At 48.2% G+C, this 15,833-nt stretch overlaps 1 protein-coding gene across 1 annotated transcript in view; it reads right to left on the bottom strand.

Annotated features, from left to right (window-relative positions):
- LOC142557584 (acetylcholine receptor subunit beta-like) overlaps positions 1-12,276 on the bottom strand; it is a 31,080-nt gene extending 18,804 nt beyond the window's left edge. The window contains exons 1-2 of the mRNA XM_075669541.1: positions 12,188-12,276; positions 8,733-8,890 (exon numbers count right to left, since the gene is read on the bottom strand). Of these exons, the coding sequence (XP_075525656.1) occupies positions 8,733-8,890; positions 12,188-12,251 (222 nt within the window). The 5' untranslated portion in view covers positions 12,252-12,276. The remainder of the gene's footprint in view (positions 1-8,732; positions 8,891-12,187) is intronic.
- Positions 12,277-15,833: the final 3,557 nt, after the last annotated feature.

The following is a 15,833-nucleotide window of genomic DNA, read 5'->3' as shown; positions in this document are numbered from 1 at the left end:
TCCTCACGCACCAACATATAAACACGTATACCCACGGAAAGGCACAGTTACACATAAACTAAATGCCACATGTACAAAATGATTTTCAATATATACAGCGTACACATGGTTATATACAATGATGATGTGATAGAACACTTTACACAATTTTGAAGTGATGTGCACGAGATGTGTATATACAAAAATGATCATGTATACGAGAGGACACACACACAGAAATCACGGGCACCTGCATTCTATGTGCATTAAATGAATAATTCTGATGGTCTGGCTACAAGAACCAGGCTGGACGAAAATTCAGCCATACGCGTCCATCAGCCACCGACAGGAAACGACATGACCACTGTCGAAGGAACTCTTCTTCTCCAAGGAAGAACAACTCCTCCGACAGAAACGACAGTAGCTCAGAGTAGAGCCTCCCCATAAGTGGAAACAGAGCGCGGTGACGACGTCCCATGGCAACTGCCTCGCACCGGTTACGCCATAGACAGAAGGCCCCCGCAGCAATTAAAAGTCGCGCGAAGCGGCCACGTGAGCAGCGACCAGATGTAATAAAGCGGTTAACTCCAAGGCCACGAAATCCAGTATGCACGGCCCTCCAAAATATCCTGGCAACGACGCATTGCAGCAGTACATGTTTATTGGATTCTTGAAGGGGGCAATTGGGACACTGCGAAGATGGGACAACGCCCCACCGCTCAAGCCTGTCCCGAGTTGGAAGCACTTGCCACCCTAGACGCCACATGAAGTTGCGTAGGTGGCCAGGCAAAAATGACGCCGTTATCGCATCCCACGACACATTATTGGAACGTGCGAGGCGCGCTGGGGGAACTAGAGGAAGCAGTAAGGCTGACATAGTATCTACAACGCGGTTTTGGAGAACGTTTACATCAGGACATACCTGTTGTATGTGGCGATAAAATGCCACGGCCGTACAGTAAAATGTAGGTGCGTTTAACACTTGTGGGCCGCGATTTAAGTGTACGCCCGGTAACATGTAGCGAATTTTCGTGCCAAGGAAATAGCAAGCGAGTTCACGCGCTGGACACTGATCATGCTGTAACAGACGGAGCAGAAATCGCAGAGCAAGCAGCCGGCAGCGGACAGACACGGATGGGAAGGCGAACCCACCGCGAGAGCGTGGTTGCCCAAGCGCCGCGCGACAGACTAGTTCTGTACGGCCCGACCAGAAGAAGGCACCAAGAAGGGATTGCAAGGACCTAGTAACCCGTAATGGTGGCTGTACGACGTGACAAACGTACCACACTCGGCCGCAAAATACAGACTGCGCTAAGTACCTTCTTTCTGATAGGGGTAAATCATAACCTTGAACATCTTCAATATTTCGCCTTACATCTTCAAGAATTGAGAGCCACACAGAGTCTGATATGCCATTAGAGGTGTAGTGAAGGCCTAAAATGCGAAGAGAATTGCGCTTTTGAAGACGGAAAAGGGGACTTAGGCGTGTCTGTGGTGAACCAATGAACAAATAACGACATTTTGAAAAATTTAGCGCAGCACCTGAAATATTTCCGTACTCAGTGAAAATTCGAAGGCTACGGGTTAAGCTATCTTCATTCCTGAGATATAATGTGATGTCATCGGCGAAGGCTGTCACCTTCACAACACCGCTACCAGGCAGTGGGAGACCGCATACGTAAGGGTCTCTCACTATTGAGCGCAGAAATGGTTCTAGGCTGAGCACAAAAAGTACTGGGGATAGAGGGCACCCTTGACGAACGCCACGAGTAACGGGAAACGGTGCACTTTCTCGACCATCAAGGAACAATGTACTTCGGATATTTGAATAGGTATTCCTAATAAGTTCAACAAAATTTGACGAGAAGCCGAACGAGGTCAGTACATTAAAAATGTAGTTATGTTCAAGGCGATCGAATGCCTTTTCTTGATCCAGTGAAACTAAGAGACCACGTGCCGACCTGGTCAGCGTGTATGTCATTATGTCACGAGTAACGAACGAAAGACTGTGTATCTCTCTGCCAGGGACTGAGCATGCCTGATGGTGTCCTATTAGGGAAGGCATCAGGCTTCTCAAGCGCCGGGTGAGAACAGCTGTGAAGGTTTTGTAGTCGACGTTGAGAAGCGTGATTGGCCTCCATTCCTCTGGATGAACTGATGACGGATCATGCTTAGGTATCAGCACAATACGACCGTCCCGAAAACTAAACGGGAAATCAAAGTTCTCAAAGCATTGGCTGATAACCGATACGAAAGTGGCACCAATATCTTCCCAGAACGTTAGATAAAACTCCACGGGTAACCCGTCCGGCCCTGGGCCGAGCCACGCTTCATAGAAGATAATGCTGCTTTCACTTCCTCGGCTGATGGTCGTGCACAAAGACGGTTAGCTACCTCAGATGGAACCTGAGGCAGCCCACTAAGCAAAGTATGAAGTCCTTTAGAGCCAGAATCTATTTGCATGGTCGTACGCGCCATGTTTTCAAAATGCGTTACAAATAGCGAATAATCACGTGTGGGAGGTGGTGTAACAGGAAGTGCTCTTGGGGCCGCAGAACCGAATGCATTCGGCTGTCTAAAAAGCGAGTTTCTTGAAAAGCGCAGAACTTCGGGGTGCACACACGGATTACGTCTGCATCGCCAAGCAGCAGCTGACAAAGACGACGCCGCGATGAGGCGTTGGAAACGCCTCCGTAGCTCACGCTGCCAGGACCGCATCAACGGAGTCAGTTGATTGACCCGAAGGGCGATGCGGAGCTTCGTGGCAGTATCCGCCAGTTCCTCTGACATACGTCATCTGAGTGCGCGTCCTTCAACTAAACAGTGTAGACGCCACTGCACCTTGAGCGCATCCCATGACTCTCGGTCAGATCTAGAAACAGAGGCGCCCAAAACTCGTGACAAACAAGAGCGCGAGCGCGCGTCATGTAGAAAGCGCATGTCCAGACGCCAGGGTTTTACTGATGAGGAAGCAGGGAAGCGAATTTCAAGTATTACTGGTTTGTGATCGGAAATATAAACAGGGGATGAAGGTAACGTTATCACATCAGACTGGGTGACATACTGAGCTAAACTGCTTGGCACATAGGCATGGTCTAACCTGCTTGACGACGCACCGCGTCGCCAGGTCCAGGCAAATAAAGAACCATGAAAAAGTTGATATGTATCTAGCAACGAAAAATGCTGGACGAGGCGCCGCAACTCCCGTGCGTTCCAATCAGGGCGACCCCAGCCCGGGCCCTGCACATCTGCTCGCGTGTCTAAGACGCAGTTAAAATCCCCAACGAGCACCACGTGACGGCCGTCAAGGAAATACACGTCCAGGTCACGGAAAAAATCATTGGACTTAATGGCCTGCGCGGGTCCATATATGCACAAAATCCGTAACCTAAATGAAGATAGTACACAATCAAATGCCAATATTCGCCCAGTCCCATCATAAAAGACATGATGATCTCGCAAGAGAGCTCTGTTGAAAATAATAATACCAACTCCGCTAGATCGTGGTGTAGCGAAGGAGAAGAAACAGTCTAGGTTAAAAGTGCGTTTGAAAGTAAGGACATGTCCAATGGTGAAAAAATTTGTTTCTTGTAAACACAGTATGTCACACTGTTTTGCGCGGGCCACGCTGATAATTTCGGCTTGTTTTACAGGACTTCGGAACCCTTGTGCATTTAATGAAATAATCTTCAAGGTGTCAGCCATAATTAATTAAATGTATCACCAAACTGACCTGGTCGTGTTGTTCAAGTCGGCGCCCCGGGAACAAGTCCAGGGGTTAAGCAGTCCACGCGTCACTTCTTCGACCCTCTCGAAGAAGGCCGAGGTTTTTTGGGCCGCTGTAACTCGGCACGGCGATCGGGGCCGCCGTCCGAGCCAGAGGCTGACGCATGAGCGCGCTTTACGTCTCGTGGGGCCGCCATTTCTATGTCGAGTTCATCCAGGCTTGGCGACAGTCCAACGCTGCTATCAACTCCGAGGCTGAAGCTGTTTTCTGATGAGGATGATGTCGGTAGCGGTAGGACGGCGGCATTGATTTCATCGTCGCCGACAACCTCGGCAGCCGGGGGCCCACCCGGATGCAATGGCTGCGCTGCTGTACGAGATGCAACTGAGGCGGATGAAGCCGCAGCAGACTTCGTGGGTACATCGACTGCAGCGATCGCAGAGTCAGGCGCTTTATCCGCGTTCAAAACTTTGCTGGGATCAGGAGGAGTGATGGTAGCAGCCGAAGTGGAGGCGCTCTCGGCCACAGCACGCGTGTCCTTCGCTGCTTGGAAGGCCAGCGAACATGGCGTGTTGCGATCCGCCACGTCACGGTCTTCTTTTTCAGTAGAGGAGGCCGGCGAACACGACGCGCTGGGACTTCTCGAGCTGCATGCCTCTTCTTTTTCATTTCCTGACGCTAGTTCTTGCGGTGTCAGTGCAATTTCTTTGGTTATGGCCTCACGCGCAGTCGCAACCGCAGCTGACGCCGGCGGTAAGGGGGGAAAGGCCCCAGTAGCAGCGTCTGAGTATGAACGCCGCACAGGGCACGCGACTGTAGGGTGACTATCCCCGCAACGCCGACAAGGACGGTCACACCCGTCGCTTTCGTGGCCATGGACGCCACAACGGCCACAGAACGCTGCGGTGCACTGTGCACGGTAGTGGTCGCTGGAACCGCACCGACGACACACGCGTTGCAAGCCGCGGTAGTCAAACGTCACACGATGACCAGAGACTCGCAGATAATTTGGGACCGGGGTTGTGGCACTCATTTCCATACGCACGAAGCGTGTGCCCGTGAGCACGCCACGTCGTCCGCTCATGAGACCAGCATTGACAGACAGAACCTTGCCGTATGGTGATAGTGCCTGGACGAGGACCTCGTTCGGAACGAAGGACGGCAAAAAGAGGCAGGTTACGTTGGTTACCTGCGGGCCAACGGGAACGACGGGACAACGCTCGCCACCGATGACGAGGCAGCCAGCATCGACGATTAGAGTCATGGAAGCCATGCTCTTGACGGCGACTTGGAAGTTGAGGCCTCCCATGTGCTGAACGCAGTAGACCTCAGAGAGGCCAACTATCGAGGCCGTCGCGTCGACGACGGTCTCGGGACAAATACAGCTGCTCGGAATTGTATTTGAGGCATCGTAACTCTCCGCTAGGTCACCTATACACCTTATAGCGCAACCGCCACAATGGCACTGGCTACTTCTGTGACATTTTTCAGACACAGCTTCGAAATCTTTAAGCACCAAAACCAGTATTAAAGCAGAAAAACGTACTTTCCACAAGACATATGTCTTTTAAGCCAATGGCATCGTAACAAAAAGTATAGTTATGAAACGCGGCAATCTACACGCTCATCATTCGGAAAATGAGGTGCGATGTGTCCCAGCGACTGAAGACTTGAGCCATCGCGAAGAGCCATCGCACTGGTAGCGACAGGGAAGCCTGGCGCTCGCGTCTGCATGCAACATCGGTTAAGGCGACTAAGCCAGATATTTATGTTAGGAGCGGTCTGTTGATTTTGTTGTTTTCGCAATTCATGAACACTCGCGCCATAGTCGCGCCGTCAGCGCCGCTGACGCCGCCGAGCTGTGGCCCTATCGAGGGCTCGGACAGCGTTAGAGCGTGGGTCCACAGAGACGTGCAATGCGTTTGGCTGCAAAATCGACGAAGTCCAGTGGATGCAACCGCCAACGCTTCGTTCAGTCATCTCGGTAGTGGAGCCAAGCCAGCGTTCTGCCTCCCGCTGCTGGGATGAGCTAGAGTTAGTGCTCCCGCACGGAGCCTGAGTTGGGCAAAGGTTCGCCATCTTGGAATCCATTTTTTGTGCAGTGGAGCCACTTATCCTTCGCTCAGGAGCTCGACACCGTTCTCTCGTCAATCTTGTTTATTGCTACTTTTTAGAGCGCAGCTCCTAGGTGCCCGTTCCTGCGTCGAGAGTTGACGAAACCGAGCGAACGAGCTCAGCGAAAGATGAAAGAGCGAACGCGGAGCGGGAGATGAAAGACGCGAGCCGCGAACGGCGGACATCAATGACAGCGGTCCCTTCGGTGACGCGCGTGCGGGAAAACGGTTCATGCGGACCTGCCCAACCGCTCGATGCGTACTCCTTTCTGGTCTCAGCCGAACCGCTCGTTTCGCAGTATCGTCTGCTCGCGTCAGCTCTTGCTCGCGCTTGTTTGGTCTGCTTGGTTTGGTCTCGTTCGTGCTACTTTCGATTGTCATGGTTTTTCCCGCGCCAGCTAATACGCCGCGAAATGAAAGCACGTATGGAGCTGTGCACAGAAAAATTAATGTATCCATGCAAAAGCTGCCGCGTGTGTCAGACAACTAAATGCGCCGCGCTGATGGTGATGGCGCTGGAATTGACGAGGCCAAAAGGAAGAGCGGCGTTCTCAGCACAACTCTGGGAAGAGAACTCCGGCTCCCTGCGGATGCCATATACACTAACTCTATCATGAGCGTTCTGTGCACGCCCTCTATTGACCTACCGGATTGAGCAACTGTCAATGTATATAGAGCAGAAAACTAACTACGTCGGTGATATCCATCGTGGACCTTCTCTTCTCTTAATGTTTCCTTCACCTTTTTCCTCCCCCCTTGTAGAGCATTCAACCGGGCTCAGTCCTGGTTAAGCTCCCTACCTTTCATTTATCCTTTTCTCTCTCTCTCACTCTCTATCTATCGGCCTCGAGGGCCACCGCTGGACAAACCGTCGCTAATGTCGATATGACGTAGGAAGCCACACCACGTGACTCGCGTTCGCGCCTTCGCGCCTTTGCCGGAGTCCACGAAGCTGGCTGGCTGAGCGATTGAAGCCTTGATTGGAGGATTGCAGATAACGTGCTTCATTTCTAAGGCAGCAATTTGGTTGCCCACTCTTAACAGCATGATTTACTGCTTGGTGCCGTAGTGCCGAAAGGATTCGACCGAGCACGGTCTGAATTTTCACACATACTCCAAAACGAAGCAGTAGCGAGTTGCTTGGCTGATAAAGTAACTGAAAATGAAGCAATAATGGTGGTTGTAAAAGTCGAGCAAGCGATGCAGATAGAGCTTGCAGCGTGCTCGCTTCAAATGACGTCAGTTACAATGCCCTGAGCATAATCTTACTCCGCGGCATAGATGCATGCGGATTGAGGAGACAAATATATAAGCGGTTGAAGTTCCACCTATTATAATAGACCGATGATGAATCTTCGTTACGCTATCAGTACGGCGAAAGTACGTGACCAGCGGCTCCACTCACGTCGAAAGCTGTGAACACTACTGTTGCTGTAGCGGCCAAAGTGTGTATAGCTACTTTCATGAAAGGTCATGCGAACTGAATCACCAATGTGAAATCGTCAGGTTGCTTACTCTAAAAAAAAAGACCTTTGCTGCCCTACACACCGGTCTGGACTGGAATGTACACGCTAGGTCGTTTTGCAGCCGAGACGCCACCCGTACGACGCTTAAAACATGTAAAACACTCGGCATTAACCGTGGCTGAATCCCTCGAGATGCCGAACGCTTCGCAGACGGTATCACGTGATGTCGGTATCTACGTATATGGCGCCACGGTATGTGCTCGACGTCAATGAGTGTGTGCTTTGGCCTGAGCACTAACCGTCAAGCTAGTGCCATCTAATATCTGACGGCGCTCCGCATCACACCAGCATCGTGAGACGCCTGGTAGCTGCGAGGGTGCTGTTTCTCCTGCGCAGCACAAGTTGCCTTGCCTGCTGCGTCGCACCAACATGTCTTAATTATTACATTACTTCTCGGCTTCATCTCGTCTGGCTTTACTATGCTGTGCGTGGTCTGCACATTCTCTCTGTTCTTTAGGGACTTTTACCTCGGGTGCTCCTATGTAAATATATGGGAGCGGAGAAATAGTTTTTCTCGGTACTTACTGTATTAAGTTTAATGAGGCTTAATTTAGGCATTAAAGAAAAGAAAAAAGTGAACATATAGTGTCTTTAGAAAGCGGAGTTTCATTTATGCCATCAATAGCTGAAAATTAGAAATAGGGAAACAAGAAAAAAATCGCGAATGCCAAGTTTCTAACTTCGGGGGGCCAGTAACAAATAACAATATTGAGATATTTTAAAGAATGCCTATTAAGACATGTAAAGCGAACAAGTTTGATGAAAACTCAGGTATGAATAAAGATAAAACAATTCTGTAAGCGGCACCTTTATTGCGACATCTGAAGTGGACCAATCCACTCTATCATACGCGCCTCTTAAATGCACAACAAATGAAATCTTTATAAACATAGTAGCGATTTGAAATAAATTGTAAACTCGTTTACTATAATGGTAGTTCGCTTTAGGTGATCTAAAATGTGCAGTTGATCAAACTTCGAGATCTATTTTTGGCGCAGCGTTACGGAATGGTTAACTTTGTATTCAATGCTCCAGAAATATATCATATTTCTTTTAGTTTTTACAAGAACAACGACATCCTGCATAAAGGTATTGCTTCCGCTAAAGTTCCCAGAATTTCACTTTCGCCTTTAAATTCAACGAATTTCACTCTATTCGGTCCAGGAGCGGTCTCATGAGAACATGTCAACGTTTTACGTGTGATTGAATCTGGAAAATCAGAGTTGGGCTCGAGGTAAAGCTTCCTCTCAATATGTCGTCTGCTGCGATATTAGCCTTAGCTGCAGCCGCGACACACGTTTTCGGCTTCTTTCTTTTCGTCTTCGTTCTATGTATGCGTCTATTCGACCTCGCAAAAAAACATAAATACCGAGCTGCGAGACTCACGACGTAGTTGACCTCGGAGAGGGGAATGACTACGCGGACGACCGTCGGTTCGGCGGAGTCGTTTGCGGGTCGCGATGAGGCGTCGTATCCGCTTTCGCGCAGAAAACGCCTCCTCAGCTCCTGCACTCCCGGGTTGTAGCCACTGCCGATCTCCAGCTCTGCACAGTGTGGAGAATTGGAGCTTATAAATAAACACGGCTGGCGGTTGCCCTTGGCACCACGCAAAAAAAAAAAAAAAAAAGCAGAAGGGCGATAGGGCACGCCAGAGAAGGTTAACCGCTGCTTCTTCGGATTATAAGCACTCGGTGTTTCCCTGACTTTGAGAATCCTGCGACACAAGGATGCTTGAGGTCTCCCTCACGAAGTTACGTTGCCACATTCTCCCCCTGGAATTCTCTCCCTGGTCGGATTCGGTGCCCTCCGCTTCGTGCTCATTTTTTTTGTAATGAGGAAGAAACAATTCATTACTTCCTCCTATCTCGTCGCCGCTTTACTGCGGTAAAAAATAATTTTGAAGCTACCGCAGTCCTGTTCTGGCTGACCAACTCTGGGCTGTCGAGCAGGCCCACGATGCTCGGTCATCGTGGGCCTGCTCGACAGCCCAGAGTTGGTTGGCCCAGAGTTGGACAGCCCAGAGAGGCTCGGTCATCCGGTTCCCACGTGAGTGCGGCCCGTTTCGTCAAGACTCATGATCTGCAGGACTTCATTAAAGTTTTGCCATACCATACCATACCGCTTCGAAGAATTGACCTGCATTCAGCAAAACCTGTTATTCTTTCGCTTGGATCCTCTAATCCGGGATACAAGCATAGGGACGTTTGCTGCACTGCCCAGGAGCTTCTTATTGAGTCCATCCAAATGGCCTGTTAAATTTTTATCTCTTTTCCTTTTCTGTGTACCCGTACGTGTACAGCACGTTTCTTGCGCCTAAAATGATGCGCACTTAACAAGTATGCGGGCAGGGAAACACTTGAATTGAACTGGGACCGTATTCACAAGAGAGCAATTGTGCTAGAATTATTCGTAAGAGAAAAATTTTCACCAGTCCTGACGCTGGAATATATTATTGGCTAAGGTGATTGGTCAATGGCAAAGAACACGAACGAGAAAGCTTTGTGAGATCGGTCCCTTATTTTTTATTTCCCTCCCTTCCAAAGAAAGACGAAGTGAAGACAAGGCGGATATGCATGACGCGTACTCGGCTCCCTCATAAAACAGGACAAAATGTAAAGTGCACCACTCATATCGGGTTTGAGAAAGTTGGAACTGAATACATAAAACGACGTCAAAGCAGTTAATTTCAATCGGTACAATGCGTGTGACAAACATAATGGTACACACGCAATATAGATAGCATGGAATGCAAATACAACATTATGCGATTGAGGACCGTAGGCGGTAAACGTAAGAAGAAAAAAAAAAGTACCTGACAACAACATAGCCATAGCAGTCAAATACAAAGGTATAACACGTGTTATGGTCAGTGAAGGTCAGTGATAATTAACCCTTTTTTATTACCTGTTTGAAAGTGTTTGGCAGATAGATCGTTGTTATCTTGAAGAGAAGTTATTGAAGTAGCGTAGGCGTCATATAGCCGCAATTTGTACGGCCTCCAGTGATTATAGGATATTTTATTTTGATACCACCGTTTGTCTCGAAATGCCGGAACTGGCATCCTCGACGTCATCTTGACTTCATGACAAATAGCAAAGTTTGCTGACGTTGTGATAAAGGTGGATGGTGATGTTGCGTATGAAAGGCAAGCAAGAGTGTAGCGTGCATTTCTTCTGGCTACGTTCGCGTGCTGCTGTTGCAGGAATCATAGGAACGGAGGGATCCAGCGTGTTGTTGCAGTCAGTACGTCATGAAAATTCACTTCCTAGCTGCAGAAACCGAAACTGCTCCAGTAAAAGCAAGTAATATGATAACTAATTTAGGCTGCTCTGACGCTTGCCAGTATTTCAGGCGCAGGAATTCTGGAGATTGCGCTTTCGGCCACCTCTCCAACTTCGCCCGCAATACACCACTGTAACTCAATGGACAGCTTTTTAAGAAAAGTGATATTTTAAAAGACCACGCGAATTTCAAGCAACTTTCCGTTACCAACGTGGAGAAGGTACTTACCGTCTAATAGTTTGCGCCTTTAATGCACTTAGTCGTTTTGTTCTATTCAACATATACAGGGCCACTGTTCCCAGAAAGAAATCCCGCTGTGCTTTTACAAAGTTTGTTTTTTCCGACACCACCAGAGCGTTGAAATGTTCTCTTTTTTTTTCACAGATAAAGATCGTCTATGTCTAAACAGCTGATATATATGGAAACGAAGTGTGTTTAGGTAGCTCATCTTTTGAGAACATAGTCGAGTAAGGCTTAATAGTAGCATCCACGTGGCCTCGACGGGGACACTCAGAACGTGGCTGCCGTGGCGTCAGAGATCGAAGAGAAGCACCTTTCGCCGTTGTGATCTCGGAGGCCACGGTGGCTGCGATATATTTCTGTAAACAACACTAGAAGGGAATCTGGCCCTATGTTTTGCCTTCGTAACCACACGGAGGTTCATTCAGCATTGTATCGATGGGCAGTGAATGGATACGCTTAAATTGCGCCCCTCTAGCCTTGAACGCCTTCGCTGATTCTTATATTAATGTTCATGTGACAAAATTTTATCGGGCACAGCTTGAGCGCCAACGACTGGTCTCACTTATGTTCTCATTTTCACGATTCGACGGTTTTCAAAACATTAGGAATAAAAAGAAAACCTTTGCAATATCGCAAATAACTACACGTTGTTAGTATTTCTTAACCAATCGTCATGTAGATTAAGGGAACAGGCTTAGTTCTGATTTACTGACGTGCTAGAGATTACGCGATCAAGCGAATTATGCGTGTATGTAAAACACTGAACAGTTCTGACATAAGGTCTTGAGTCTAGAACACAGAAAACCAAGGAAACGAGCTGTCAAGGAGCTGGACAATAAATTAATGCGGATTCATAGAAATATTGTAGTATTATCCTTTGTTTCTATGGCGACTGACCGATGGTAGCCTAAATTATCGCTCAATAAATTTTTGTGTGACACGTACTCTACTGTGGCTACAGTTCTTCACTCCAGACAACAACAACAACAACAACAACAACAACATAAAAAAATGTTGCAAGTGCCATTAAAGATGATCTTCTAAGTCAACGATATCGTTCTTCAGCAATGAGCTGCATATTCCCATGCCCTCCGTGGATAACGAAACCACATGTCCAGATCTGCAGACTACACGAAGTGGAAACCTTTGCTGCCACGCAGAATGCCAAATGATACCATGACTCGGTATGTCATGGTCTAATCATGGTACCCCAGTTGAAACTCCAGAGTGCAAAGCAGGGGCTGCGCACCGCTAGGCTCTAAGGAGACGATGAGGCGAGTCATGTGACGCAACGTAAGCTTCTCCGCAAGCCTTACCGCTTTTGGCTGCAGCAATGCACGCCGAGAGGCAGCACACGACCAGCGACAGTTGACGCTTCATCGGAGACCTGGGAGCGGCGGTTGCAGTCAGCAGGGCACGAATACGCTTCCTTTACCGCCGTGATGGTCAAGATCACGAGAATAGGTCACGGAAAGGGGCGTCGCGTCATCAGCGCCGTGTCTCATTTCCTCTCGCACTTTCCTTTGCATCGTGGGATCACTTGCACGCCTGCAGTCCGCATTCAGAGCAGACGACGCGCACTCGAAGAGTACGCGGTCCACTGTTAAGTGGAAGCTTCAGCTCGGCGGCTCCTATCTAAATGCATGTAAACGGATAATTCGCTTTCCTCGGCAACCACTTCACCAAATTTGACGAGGTTTGTTGCATTGAAAAGAAAGGCTTCAAATCTAATGTCTGTTGCTTCTGAATTTCTCATTCAGGTCCTGAATATTTTATTAAACATTAGCAAAATCGAAAATTTTCAATGAAACGAGACTATCGAATTTACAACTCTGTAACTCAGCAAAGAAAAATCCTAATGTAGTTCTGTGAATTGCATCTAATAGTACATTTAAAGCGGAAAATATTGATGAATATGAAATTGAAATTGAAATTGAAATTTCTTACGTTGTTTACAAGGGTTCTGCAAAAGCTGTATTTCCACAATACTATTTTTTTACATTCATGTGTAACACATCAATTTTGTCAGCTTTAGATGTGCTATTAGATGCAATTGACAGAACTGTATTATGATTTTTCGTTGTTGAGTTACAGAGTTGTAAACTCGACAGTTTCGTTTTTTTTGAAAATGTTTGATTTTTGCCAACTTTTAATAAATAAATTGATTACCTAGATCATAAATTCGAAAGCAACAGTCACTGGAATTTAAGATTTTCTTTTAAATTCAACAAACCTCATAAAATTTGATGCAGTGGTTGCCGAGAAAAACGAATTCTCCTTTTAGATGTATTTAGATAGGAGCACCCGAGCTAAATCTTCGTCTTAAAGGGAAAGACAAGTTAGTATTCGGGGCTGGTTATGGCTTAGTTCTGGCGCGAGGGCATCGACAATGATGTTTTTACCAAAATATGAACACAAAGAAGACGAGAGGTTACCATGCAGACGTGCACTTGTGAACGGTCTGCCCAACAAGAGAATACACTGCCTGCAGCCAACGTTTAGACAAGGGGACTCTTCTTTGTCATGACCCGACGAAGACTCTTCAGGCCCTGACGACGGCAAGCTCACTGTTCAAAACGTTGGCTCCAGGCTGATCATTCCCTTGCTGGGCCACTGTTTAGAAATACAGTTCTACCGGACACGCCACTGCACAAGCCCTTTTCCCAAATTAGTTGATAATACGTTCAAGTTATCTTAGTTTGAATAGAAATTAGGTATTTCCTTCAAAGAGTGCAGCATGCGATATATTTCAGGACCCCCTAGTCCTAAAAAAAGTTTGAGACACCGTCACTCGTGATGAAAGCATGTGTATGCTGTGTCCGTGTGCTATAGAATCTCGTGCGCTATAGATCACTCTGCATCCGGGCTGCCAGCGTCATGGACGTGTTAAACATGACCGTTTGAGCGCAGTGGGGTCGTGCGGGGACCCAGGGGGAGTGGGAGGTCCCAAATTCCTTTGCAAAATAAAGTTTTTTCCTCCTTCCTTCTTCCTGCATCCGTGGAGGATCGTTAATGTGCACACAGTGCCTGCTACACGAGGATTTGTTCGTCCGCCCTCACGAGAATGCGGCTACCAGGGCCGGGATCTGAACCTGCGAACTCTGGTTCTGCAGCACAATGCTGTATGACCACTGAACTTCCACTGAGGTGGATAAGATTTCTTCATATCTGGGTCTGTTGTCTGTTAAGCTCTATAATATTCTCTCGCTTCCGCGCCACCTTGGCGTTAAGGTGCTCCAAATGCCCCCTGTTGTTCTGTCTGCATCATTTATAAGGTCCCACTCCTCCGGGTATCATCACCTCTTCGGTTACCGAGTGATCAGGATCAAGGCATAACGAGAAACTTGGCTGGTTCGCGGGAACCACACCTCTGGTAACCGAATGGGTAGGTGGCGGGTTCGAGCAGTGGTTGTGAGGATGCATCACACAAACCTCGCTCGAGGTGGGCCCGCCGTCCGGCAGGAACTGCGGACCTACGGTTGGGACCCAGGTTGCGGCAAGTGCCATCCGCGGAAGCACTTGTTCAGGTCGGAGACTCTCCCAGCCAGTAACGATGGGGTCGTAGGCGCACTGCTTTCAAGGTACATCCCGGAGCAGGAGGCAGAGGTGGACAGCGAAGGGTTGTTGAATGCAGGGCGGCATTGCCCGCAACTGGCCGCTGCTACAGGGCCGAGGTAGAGCTGCGATAAGGCAATGTCCGCAACTGACCGCTGTTGGCGGTTGGCGGAGAGGATCACCACGGTCCTGCTGTAATGTTACTTAATTAGTCTTTTTTGGTTCCTGGAAACTTGGGGCACTAGGTACGCATCAGTGCATTTGTGACACTCGTCAATGAAACTATTTAATGCCAACTTGGTTCACTGCTGCTTGCGTCTGCAAGCCGACTTCAAACTGCAGGCTTCTTACTGTCTACCGATTGTCAAGTTAACGGAACCATCTACGGCAGTGCCACAGGACCCTTTGTCCAAATAGAATGCGTTTGAATTTTCTTTTTTGTCTCGCGTGCGTGTTTTCGTTCAAGTAAAATCATAAAAGACAATGATTACTTCGCTACCGTCGCTTTACGCCAGCAGTTAAGTCTTAGAATATGGTATAGGCCACTGCAGTATTATCTTTGCGTGCTCACTGGTTGATATCCTGTGCCACAAGGTGTCGCACCGTTCAGCCGTACTGACTGGAAGTGCCTTCTCGGCGCAGCAGGAGCAGCGCGCCATTTGCGCTCATTCGGTCGTTAGCAGTGATAGTTTAAACGAGTAATTTATATACATTATTTTCAATGGTTTTCAGTCTCTTGGTCTTTGTGGTTAGATATAAATAGGTAACGAATAATTGTGTATTTTTTTTTTACGAGTAGAGTTACTTTTCTACGACGCCTTGTTAATACAAGATAATGATCAGTACTAGGAGGAACCAAAGAGCGCGCTGTTCTCAGTGCGAGCGTTCCTACTCGTTGGAACAGACGCGGTTTGAGTCAGTACGCGATGCAACCAGGGCAGTATTTTTTTTTATTTACAGAATGTGCGTAACTAGGGCCCTGACTAGACCGTCTAGAGCGGGAGAAGGATGAGCTAGCTAAGCGGGTTCGGAAACTAGAAGAGGAACTCAACAGCGAGCAGAAGCAGAGAAAGGTGGTGGAAGATAAGCAAGCCAACGTAGAAATGAAGCTGAGGGCCACCTTTCCGGAAAGCAACGGTGAATGCTTCGACCGCGAATGGGGCTGGCTCCGAACCGAGAACAGGGAAGGAAGCCGAAACCACCGCGCCGGAAACCAGTGGCGGATACGTCAGTCATGGTCCCTGAGGGGTTACCACTCACGTGTTATGCCGCGCAAGAAGACAACAAAGCGAAGGGTGAGTATAACGAGCAGTAAACAGCGCTTAACAACAGGACAAAGAGAGGGGCACAGACAACAGCGCTGACTAAAAACCAAGTGTCTTTATTCTTTCAGTCTGCCTACATATA

The sequence above is a fragment of the Dermacentor variabilis genome, chromosome 9 (genome assembly GCF_050947875.1).
Source record: "Dermacentor variabilis isolate Ectoservices chromosome 9, ASM5094787v1, whole genome shotgun sequence".
NCBI lineage: Eukaryota > Metazoa > Arthropoda > Arachnida > Ixodida > Ixodidae > Dermacentor > Dermacentor variabilis.
Note: the sequence above shows the minus strand (reverse complement) of the source record. Positions and strands in the feature narration are given on the sequence as shown.